Here is an 11,584-nt window from a genome sequence, read left to right as displayed (position 1 = left end):
GCTTTCTCTCCCTATCAAAGCCTCGGACAATCAGGGTTTTATTGCCGCTGGAAATGAACGCAGGAAACAGATGCTGTTCTGATTAAACACACCGACCATGTTAAAAGCTCTCCGACACCTTGTTGCCCGAGACACAACCTGCAGCTCACAGTCAGATAGCTCTATCTGCTCTCATGTGCTGCAGAGGGAACTCACTGCCAACTCACTGGAGAGGTTTACGAGTGTGTGTGTGTGTGTGTGTGTGTGTGTGTGTGTTTCTATAAGAAGCAGGAAACAGGGCCAGTCGGATGGTTTCTACTTTAATAAGAATGCACCATATGACAACCCTTCATTTTCTTCACTTTTGCTATAATTTTACAAACTAGATATAAAAGACCATAAATAATGACATAAGTTACATGTACCTAAAATCCTTGACAAATAAATCGAATGAACAAAAATAATAATACAAAAAAGCATTAAAAAAAGAGATTGAAAGAGTGTTAGTGTGCATGGCTGGATCATATGGTGTCAGAAGGCATACAATGACAAACATTCATTTGTGTTTTGTTAGGTTTTTTCATCATTAACTAAATGAAAAAGTATTGTACAGTACATTCTGTTTCCCTTTCCTCACACTTCTTGCATATTTCCACATGATGGATTAAAACCCAACTTCACCAATGAGAAGAGCATTGAGCTGGGCTGTTATGGAGGACGGAGGAATCTGTAGTATGTCATCACATATGATTGGAAAACCACTCAGATATTAACAGTTGTATATAAAAAACAAGTCCTTTGAATGAAACCTGACTGTCATTTGGTGCATATCTGAAAAAATCAAAATGAAACGAGACCAATGATTATCCCTTCTTATCACCCTTCCCAGCATCAAGTCCTTGTTGACTATATAGGTGCGTCTTTTTAAAACATCCCCTGCTCAAAATCCAGAAAGATGGTTCCGCAGTGTCTTTGCTTCAGCTCAGAGAGTCCACTCTGCTTTCTAATGACAGAGCCTATGCCGCTGACTGTCCATCTGTCCTTCTGTGTTTGTGTCAGTATAGGAGGCCATTGTCCATATATCCAACTGGATCCCACTACTAAAGCCAATGCAGTTAAGGGTGTGTTGAAAACCGCGAACCTCTTTAACTGCTGTTGCTGAAGAGGATTGACAGAGCACGAGTAGTGGCACACATTATATTGTTTTTGTAGTTACTAAGCAATTCATGAAATTCCAAAAACAAATCTGGCATAAAAACAGACAACTATCGATAGTACTTCGAAGACATCATAGACAGTCAATCAGACACACACACACACCCATACACAGTCATTCACTTACTCACTCAAACACATATGGTGCACACTCATCCCACTACCACATGCTCGCTGTTACCATACACTCACTTTACATGCTACCCAAAAACACAAAGGAAAATAAACTTCAAAATTCATAAAACAAGTACATCATCTGCCGGAGCAGGGTGTAGTTTATATTACATTATTTTAATGTTTTTTAAGTGTTGCTGAATCATTCACATTGTTTCTGTAAGCTGTTGGTGGTGGTCATGGAGCGCTAGTCTGTTTGTCCGTTCTGAAAAACGTAGCGACGGTGAACAACGAAATGTGCCAGATATGGAGAGATGGATTTCTCATCTTGGAGTTGGAGGAGACTCCAAGGAGAAGAGGAGGAATTCTGGTCATGCGGAGAGAGGGAGGAATCCTGTTGATGATAGAAGGGGGCAGCTGGAGGACAGAGAGAGAAAGAAAGAAAGAAAGAAAGAAAGAAAGAAAGAAAGAAAGAAAGAAAGAAAGAAAGAGAGAAAGAAAGAAAGAAAGAAAGAAAGAAAGAGAGAAAGAAAGAAAGAAAGAAAGAAAGAAAGATCACATGGTTGGTTTTGAATGTTTTAAGTTTGAAAGCCAGTTTCTGCCTGGCATAGAACTAACTACTCAAATTTCCTTGTCATGCCCAACAACACATACCAGTTAAAGCATATGGAAAGTTCTAGTCATGCATAGCTAAACAAACATATCAGCCTTCCCCAAAGGATACAATGACATCACTGCATTATTGGTTGGCAAAAACCAACAATAGAAAACATTTTCTTCATTACGGGAACCGATCTTGAGTCATGCCACTCTGATAGGCTGCAGACCTGGGTGTAAATGCTATTTGAAATCGTTCAAATACTTTAAGCTTCTTGGTTTAGCCTGCCTGGAGTGCGAGATGGGCGGGGTTTGCAGTTTTGCTACTCTTCTATTGGTTCCATTGCACCAGACAAGTGTAATCAAGCCCAGCAAAAGTATTCAAAATTATTTCAAATAGTATTTGAACCCAGGTGTGAGTGGATGTGGTGTGCTGCCTGCTGACTGTCAGTGATTAATTGTCCTCATTCACACGCCAGGCGGGTTAGAGCAGTGACTGATCTGAGAACAGGGCTTATTGATCGATCCTACGGCCTCAGGTGCTGGGATGCTTGTTTATTAACACACCACTCAAACAGCTCAGCACTCAATGAGCTCACCACTGCAGAGAGAGAGTTAGGCAGTACTACAGTATGTACACACTGCAGAGAGAGACAGACAGACAGTACTACAGTATGTACACACTGCAGAGAGAGAGTTAGGCAGTACTACAGTATGTACACACTGCAGAGAGAGACAGACAGACAGTACTACAGTATGTACACACTGCAGAGAGAGACAGACAGACAGTACTACAGTATGTACACACTGCAGAGAGTTAGACAGTACTACAGTATGTACACACTGCAGAGAGAGACAGACAGACAGTACTACAGTATGTACACACTGCAGAGAGTTAGACAGTACTACAGTATGTACACACTGCAGAGAGAGAGTTAGACAGTTCTACAGTATGTACACACTGCAGAGAGTTAGACAGTACTACACTATGTACACACTGCAGAGAGAGAGTTAGACAGTTCTACAGTATGTACACACTGCAGAGAGTTAGACAGTTCTACAGTATGTACACACTACAGAGAGAGAGTTAGACAGTACTACAGTATGTACACACTGCAGAGAGAGAGTTAGACAGTTCTACAGTATGTACACACTGCAGAGGGTTAAAAAGGGGAATATCCAACAGTACTGCAGTATATGCATAATGATCCAGCTCAGACCTGAATAAGCTCACATAGTGTAGTGTTTTATAGTAAATAGTTTGTTTGTTTTTTGTGTTAATACCAACAAAGATACGTCAAATAAAAATACATTCAAATCAAATTTTATTTCTCACATGCTTCGCAAACAACAGGTTTAGACTAACATTGAAATGCTTACTTACGGGACCTTCCCAACAAAGAAAAAAAAGAGAAATAATAGAAAAATAATAACACAAGGAATAAATACACAATGAGCAAAGATAACTTGGCTAAAAGAACTGAGGGAAGGGTAGTTTATAGATCCTTACCATGGTGATTGATGATTGAATAATGTCCAGCATGTATTCTCTTGTTTATTTTGATGTCGATGTCATTGTTTTTTGTTACATATCCATCTCTCCGCAGTTGTGCACAGTTGTGCTCAAATAAATCCCATACTCCTTTGCTATCATTTTTACGTTCAGGAAACAAATACACAGTAAGAATCCAACTGGTCCAAACAGCTGTCCGTCAAAGAATAAAAAGCAATAATCAGACCCAGGGGGGCGGGCTGTAATCCAGAGGGGCTGATGAAAGATGATCCAAATAAAATGTTTTAGGAGGGGTGAGATGTTGGTTTGGGAGGAAAAGGGGTAGGAATGCACCTCTTTAGATCAAAGGCATTCTGAGAAAAATGCTCAATGTCCCGAGGGCAACAAAACAGCCCAATCTGGGAAAAAACAAGACCAGAACAGAGCAAAAACACAGATCCCACTTCCCCTCCCTCCTGAATCCCTCCCTCAACCTCTCAGATTCAGAACATCAGTGTTTATCTCGAGGTTGGAATCCTCCATTTTGTCTGTTGGTGTTAGAACGGATCCAGCTGAGAAAGACAATGGAGGGTATGGCAGCGAGTCACAGAGAACAATTCATACATACACAACTTAACACAATTACTGCTCTGTAGGTATTCCAGAAAGAACGTTCCAGAAACATTACTCTTGCCCAGAGGAGCGATCCCCTCTGAATTCCTTCCAGACCGTTGAAGGCACTCCAGTTGGCCTCTCGGAAAAGCTTTCCGTCCGTCCCATTCCCAGCGCCGCTCAGACATAAAAGTATCCCGTTCTCAATAGGGCAAGGTCTAACGTCTGATAAAAAGTGCAATTCTTTCCCACTTTTCTTCTTGTTCTTTTCTTCTTCTTTTAAATCCAATTTAAAGTGCATGGATGAGGTAAACAATTTTATCGTTCATTTGTCTTTTGATATTTTATTTTTATTATCGTAAGAAATGAAGTCGTTTCCTTCTCGTGGATCAGACCGGAACCATTCTGCCTTGCATCTGTTGCATTTGGGAGAGCATTCCCTGGACGCTGGTCAGGATCTTATTCTGGTGTGCAGCTGAAGAGATTCCAATTCGGCCCATGTCCCTGTTATAACAAGAGGAGGAAAGAAAACATTAAGAACCAAGACAAACTATGACAGCTTCCTGATTCATATGACAGATTTAACAGCCTCTCTAGGTGTCAACCCGGCCTAATATAAATGAGTAAAAAAAGTCAGACAGGTCTCTCCTGGACGCATAAATGCTGAGTAAACCAAGCATAACTCACTCCTGTGTCATATGAACCACAGCCTCTGGGGTGGTGTATCCTGCTGCGGTAAAGTTGTCGCTGTATCTCTCCATGCCGATGGCCTGCAGCCAGTCCTCCACAGAGCCCAGGGCCGAGGACAACTCCGGGCTGACTGGCTCCAGGAGGGTGGTGCTGGGTCTGGATACCGAGCAGGATGGAGGGGGAGAAGGTCAGTCAACATCCAGACAATATCCACTATATTAAAGCAACAGTACCTAAACCTTTCAGTTGTCCAACCCACCTAAATCTTTAGAGAGTTTTATTTTGACCCTCCAAATATATATATATATATATTTTTTTAATAACTACAATCTTTACCCATTGACCGAAATGAATAAGCTTCAAACCACAGACTGTATCAAGCTACCTATGCCACCATTTTGAGAAACTTTTGTCAAATGACTTGGCAGTAAGAAACTGATGGATTAGAATGGCACTGCTTTTGTTTCTTACATCACCTCACCTGTCACTCAGACATAACTGCAACACCTGAACAACCAATTAAATCAGGACCTGAGGAGGAGGGAGAGACACGGTGCCCTCTGGCTTCAAGGGTAGTGATGTTTTTCATCATTTGATGTTAGCTTATCACAGGGGCCAGGCACGTGTGAACTACTGTCTACCCTGAGGCTTTGAAAAAGGAACTGGAATTCTTCAGCCTCTCTTCTTTCTTTCTATTCTTTCTGTCTCTTTCCCCCTCTCTCTCTCACACAGACATATTTTTTCTGATGGAACCAGCAAGTTAGTCAAACTAAGCGCTAGCATGCGTCCCATCTCCATTTGTCCTCCAAGACAGAAGCCAAGTCAAACACAGTTCCTCCCGGGTGTCACCAACACAGTTAGTTAATGGTTATTTAAAGAGAAAACATTAACAACACACACTGTGGCTTTAACCTCATACTGCTTCTCCTCTAGCATGCAGATATTCATCATGACCTTGTCCTTCTTTCAGGCACACCAACAGAGAACTACATTTCCCCTCTCCTTTTCCATCCCTTCATCCCTCCTTCCCTAGCTTCACAACGATGTCTGCCATCAAATATTTACCCAGCGCCAATGCAGCCGAGGTGAGGGACTGAGCACGCTCACTACGGTCCCGCTCCACTGCTCCCCTCCTCCATAATTTAACAGGTGTTGGCTAAGAGGCTTGGGCTGCAGGGTTCAAGCACCACTTTGGTCTGGCTGGGGGGGCTGGGGTCTGTTGGGGTAGTCTGGGTGGGGTGGGGGGAGCTGTGGGGTAATACACAGGCCCCTGCTTCGATGTGAAAGTTGTTGTGAAACATACTGTGGTGCTTTGGGGTCTTTCTCCACCTCTACCACCCTGAGCCATGGAACCAGCATGTGGATTTGAAATGTTGCTAGGGACCCCAAGACCTCAACCACTCCCCCGCCCCTGTATACTCTGCAGAACATTTCCCCTTCTTTAACTGTAAAAGCTGTTTATGGGATTCAGTTCCACTAATTACTCCTCTAGGACTCTCTCTCCCCCTCTCCCTCCCTCTCTCTCTCTCTGTGTTAAAGTGGAAAATACTTTCCTCCCCTACTAGCTCTAGGTCTGTAAACACATGTACGTCCTCCTAGGAGTAACGGCTCCTATTTAATGTATTTTTTTAATAACATACAGCTAGCTACCATTGTAATTCTCAACTCTATTAGAACACATACTTCATTTTACAAGCTGTACTGTTCAGTTAATGTTCTATGGAAGTGTATAAAACAGTACTGAATACACACATTACAATAATAGTGAATAAACCAGGAAATCCCTGTCTCACCGTGTGGTCTCGCCTCCAGTCCTCTTCAGGCTGTTGGGGTTCCGGATCAGTTTGTCCAGCATGTTGACGATCTGGCCAAACTTGGGCCTGTCGCCCCTCTCCCTCTGCCAGCAGTCCAGCATCAGCTGGTGCAATGCCACAGGGCAGTCCATAGGTGGGGGCAGCCTGTACCCCTCATCTATGGCCTTGATCACCTGGGGGGACAGGGGGCAGAGGTTTAAAGGGTTGATGGTAGACTGTGAGCTAGATTACTCAGCCATCCTAATCACACTGTAATGATGATGCTATTATAATTGAATAATAGGATGGGATCAGGAAAATTGTACAGCTGTAATTGCACAGATACTATTTGTTATTATGACATAACATAATTATTATTTTATGTTTTAAACCTGAATATGTTCTCATTGTAGACTTACATCCTGGTTACTCATGTCCCAATATGGCCGCTCTCCGTATGACATCACTTCCCACATGACAATGCCGTAGCTCCACACGTCGCTGGCCGAGGTGAACTTTCTGTAGGCAATGGCCTCTGGGGCTGTCCAGCGAATGGGGATCTTCCCTCCCTGTGATTGTCAGGTAACAAGTTGTTAGTATCACTCATACTGTACCAAAGACATAGATCTACATACAAAAATAAAAACACATAAAAATGCTGACAGGTAGATAGACATACTGAAATTGATTAACACTACAGCCAGACACACACTCTCTTACCCTGGTGGTGTATGCAGCCTCGGGGTCGTCCTCCAGTACTCGTGACATGCCGAAGTCAGACACCTTACACACCAGGTTACTGTTGACCAGGATGTTGCGTGCGGCCAGGTCTCTGTGGACGTAGCTCATATCAGACAGGTACTTCATGCCCGACGCGATGCCACGCAAGATGCCCACCAGCTGGATCACTGTGAAACGCCCGTCATTCTTCTACAGAACCAAACAAACAAATCAATTCATGTTAGATAATGTTTGAATGCAGTGTACTGGCGGGATGTGATGATGATTGTAGATAGTAAGTCATCATAATCTTGATGACGTTGCTTGTTTGACATTCATTAAGAGAATAACGGCCGTAATAGTCAGAGTTCCGAACATATGTAAGCAGACACATACCACACACAGAGTTGAATATGCACACACACTGCATGACTTACCCTCAGAAATGCATCCAGCGAGCCATTCTCCATATACTCTGTGATAATCATCACTGGTTTACCTGAAGAAAAAAAAGAGAGAGAGAGAGAGAGAGCGAGAGAGAGAGAGAATGAAAGGCAGATGATTATGGAGGTAAATGATGCACATCACAGCACAGCAGGAGAGCAGTGGTTCTCAGGAGAGTGTGTGTGTGTGTGGTACACCATTCGTCTCAGTCCCGTAGTGATTTAATTAGTTCAGTGTAAGTGTGTCCTCGTGTCTCCCACTTACTCAACAACACAGAGAAGGATCTCTACTGTAACATAACACCAACACACACACACACACACACACACACACACACACACAATCAAGTATACTAACGAGCAAAGGCAAGAAATGTGCACATATGGTCTCTTCAGAATATATTCACACTGCTAGACTTTTTACACATTTTGTTGTGTTACAGCCTGAATTGAAATTGACTAAATGTAGCTAAAAAAAAATGTCACTGGCCTACACACAACACCCCATAATGTCAAAGTGGAATTATGTTTTTAGAAATGTTTACAAATTAATAAAAAATGATAAGCTGAAATGTCTTGAGTCAATAAGTATTCAACCCCTTTGTCATGGAAAGCCTAAATACATTCAGGAGTATAAATGTGCTTAACAAGTCACATAATAAGTTGCATGGACTCTCTGTGTGCAATAATAGTGTTTAACATTATTTTTTAATGACTATCTCATCTCTGACCCCGACACATTCAATTATCTGTAAGGTCCCTCAGTCCAGTAGTGAATTTCAAACACAGATTCAAACCTATTGGTAGATTGGTAAAAAAAAAGCTAACAGACAATATCCCTTTGAGCATGGTGAAGTTATTAATTACACTTTGGATGGTGTATCAATACACCCAGTCACTACAAAGATACAGGCATCCTTCCTAACTCAGTTGCCGGAGAGGAAGGAAACCGCTCAGGGATTTCACCATGAGGCCAATGGTGACTTTAAAACAGTTACAGAGTTTAATGGCTGTGACAGGAGAAAACTGAGGATGGATCAACAACATTGTAGTTACTCCACAATACTAACCTAATTGACAGAGTGAAAAGATGGAAGCCTGTACAGAATACAAAGATTACAAAACATGCATCCTGTTTGCAACAAGGCACTAAAGTAATACTGCAAAAAATGTGGCAAAGCAATTCACTTTTTGTCCTGATTACAAAGTGTTGTATTACTTTAGTGCCACTGTCCATTTTTTCAAGCATGATGGTGGCTGCATCATGTTATAGTAATGCTTGTAAATGTTAAGGACTAGGGAGGTTTTATGGATAAAAAAATAAATGGAATGAAGCTAAGCACAGGCAAAATCCTAGAGGAAAACCTGGTTCAATCTGTTTTCTACCAGACACTGGGAGATTAATTCACATTTCAACAGGACAATAACCTAAAACACAAGGCCAAATCTACACTGGAGTTGCTAACGAAGAAAACAGTGAATGTTCCTGAGGGACCGAGTTACAGTTTTTACTTAAATCTACTTGAAAATCTATGGCAAGACCTGAAAATGGTTGTGTAGCAATGATAAACAACCAATTTGACAGAGTTTGAAGAATAACAAATAATAAAAGAATGTCCAAATGTTGCACAATCCAGGTGTGGAAAGCTCTTAAGACATTTACCCAGAAAGACTATCAGCTGTAATCGCTGACAAAGGTGCTTCTACAAATAATTGACGCAGGGGTGTGAATACTTATGTAAATTAGATATTTCTGCATTTCATTTTCAATTGTGCGAAAATTTCTAAAAACATGTTCTCACTTTGTCATTATGGGGTATTGTATGTAGGTTGGTGAGAGAAAAAAAATATTTCATCCATTTTGAATTCAGGGTGTGAATACTTTCTGAAGGCACTGTACATACACACACAATCTCTATTAATCTATGACAATCTGTCTATTTATGTCCTTCACCATTCTCTCTGTTCCTTTCCCACTTTTATGCCAACTTTCTGTACATTCTGTCACTCTCCACATTCTCTCTCCCTGTCTTTCTCCCTCTCACACTTTCTATTTTTCCATGTCATTCTCCATCCCTCCCACTCCTTTCTGCCCTTTCTCTCTCTCTCTCTCTCTCCTCTCTCTCTCTCTCTCTCCTCCCTCCCTCTCCCTCTCTCTCTCTCTCTCTCTCTCTTTCTCTCTCTCTCTCTCCCTCTCTCTCTCTCTCTAGCTCTCTCAGGGGAGCATCTGTCTCTTTCTGTCAGCAGGAGGGAGATTCCCTGGTGGTTCTGTGATGGTTTGCGTGTCTTTGTGTGGCTCGGGGAGGTAGAGAGGAGGAGGTGGAGAGGAGGAGGTGGAGAGGAGGAGGTGGAGAGGGGGAATGTGTAGTTCATCCCATTGCTCTAGCAAGATGGCAACTGCCTAATCAGCCATACAGCAAACACATGGCGAATAGTTTACTTTTAACTTCTCTTGGAATTGTTAGATACTGTGCTATGATTATGATTATTATTTTAAACATGTATACTCACATTTTATTTGTTATTAGAAACTCATTTGCCCACATATTTGAGAGTTATTGGAGTGTTTCCTAGTTATTAGTGTCTAGTTCCAATGAGTAAAGTAGTTGGTAGTTTCAGGGTCTGAAGGTGAAGTTCTCCCACTCTGCAGTAGACTGGTTCGATTGCCAAGAGGCTGTCAGTCACGGCTCTGTGTGGCGCGTGATTGGCACTCCATGACTTACAGGGCTATAGCAACGCCCCAAAGAGGAAGTGGAGTTCAACTTGAGAGGGGAGCCTCTTTGTCAACCATCTTTGTTCTGTTTTGTTCTCCCCTGCTGCCCCCGGGCCGCCGCTGATTGACAGCTCCCTAACTAAGTCTGAGGAGCGTCTGACCTACGACCCCCATCTCGCCCCTTCTCAGCCCCTCCCTCATCCTCCAGCCTATTTGCATGCTAATGTCTTGTGTACTGAATATGTCCCGCCGCCTTTGGCAATGAACTCTGGGCAAGGGCCCCGCCAATAAGCCGATTATCACCTGCCCCAAAAAAATGACTAGGGAGGGTAGAGGATAACATATAGGACCATGTTTGGAGAACGTTGAGGTAACATTAGGAACGTTATTACAGAGAGCCGACGTCGGTGGGAGAACACAAAGAGGCCTGCTACTAACTCTCACTGGATCGGATTTTCATTGTTTTTATAAAAGGACCATTTCTAATTTAACACTTCTTACATTATGTAAATGTGGGAGTTTAAATGTATCACATCCTAAAGGAAAGCTGGGAATCCTCAAAGTATTAACGACTGTCAGAGTGACGCTAAGAAAAAATAAATAAAGGGCTAAGATGAGAGGCTATGCTGGCTCAGCTCTGAGTATCTGATGTTAGTCTATTTATGTATTAGTAGTTCATATTTAGACTTCATCAATAATTAATAAGACTTAATTGGCCTCTTGGACATGCAGTGCTGCCGTACTGAGGAGAGAAAGAAGTCCCTTTTAACTAGATTGAAATAGGGAGGGGAAAAAGTGCAATTCAAATAATGGATTCTTAATAGATTCCACCGACGCACTCAAGTGTGAAGGACTAATTGCAGAGAAACGGGTGTCAAGCTTTTTGTCATTACAAAGATGGGAGGAAGGGGAGAGGGAAGGAGAAGGAAATTGGATGTAGTCCTCTCCTCTCAAACTGTTTCTGTTTCCAGTCTGGTATCTCATTTACTCGTTCTCTACATCTCTCTCTACATCTCTCTCTCAGTGTCTGCTTCTCTTTCAGCCTCCCCTTTCCTTTCTCCCCCTATTCCCCTCTTCTTCTCTCTCCTTCTCTCTCCTTCACGCTCCCTCTCACATTTATTGTTCTCCTCTCTATTTCTCAATCACATCCTGTCTCTCCTTCTCATCTCCTATTTCTTTCCTTCCTTTATCTCTGATTCCCACTTTCTCTCTCTCT

At 42.3% G+C, this 11,584-nt stretch overlaps 1 protein-coding gene across 1 annotated transcript in view; it reads right to left on the bottom strand.

Moving 5' to 3' along the window:
- Positions 1-283: 283 nt before the first annotated feature.
- LOC115163882 (ephrin type-A receptor 4) overlaps positions 284-11,584 on the bottom strand; it is a 60,616-nt gene continuing 49,315 nt past the window's right edge. Inside the window, exons 8-14 of the mRNA XM_029716092.1 lie at positions 7,650-7,759; positions 7,213-7,422; positions 6,912-7,061; positions 6,493-6,686; positions 4,697-4,855; positions 3,416-4,513; positions 284-1,725 (exon numbers count right to left, since the gene is read on the bottom strand). Of these exons, the coding sequence (XP_029571952.1) occupies positions 4,399-4,513; positions 4,697-4,855; positions 6,493-6,686; positions 6,912-7,061; positions 7,213-7,422; positions 7,650-7,759 (938 nt within the window). The 3' untranslated portion in view covers positions 284-1,725; positions 3,416-4,398. The remainder of the gene's footprint in view (positions 1,726-3,415; positions 4,514-4,696; positions 4,856-6,492; positions 6,687-6,911; positions 7,062-7,212; positions 7,423-7,649; positions 7,760-11,584) is intronic.

Source organism: Salmo trutta, chromosome 26, assembly GCF_901001165.1.
Source record: "Salmo trutta chromosome 26, fSalTru1.1, whole genome shotgun sequence".
Classification (NCBI taxonomy): domain Eukaryota; kingdom Metazoa; phylum Chordata; class Actinopteri; order Salmoniformes; family Salmonidae; genus Salmo; species Salmo trutta.
The sequence above is the reverse complement of the archived record's forward strand: the minus strand, read 5'-3'. Positions and strand labels throughout refer to the sequence as shown.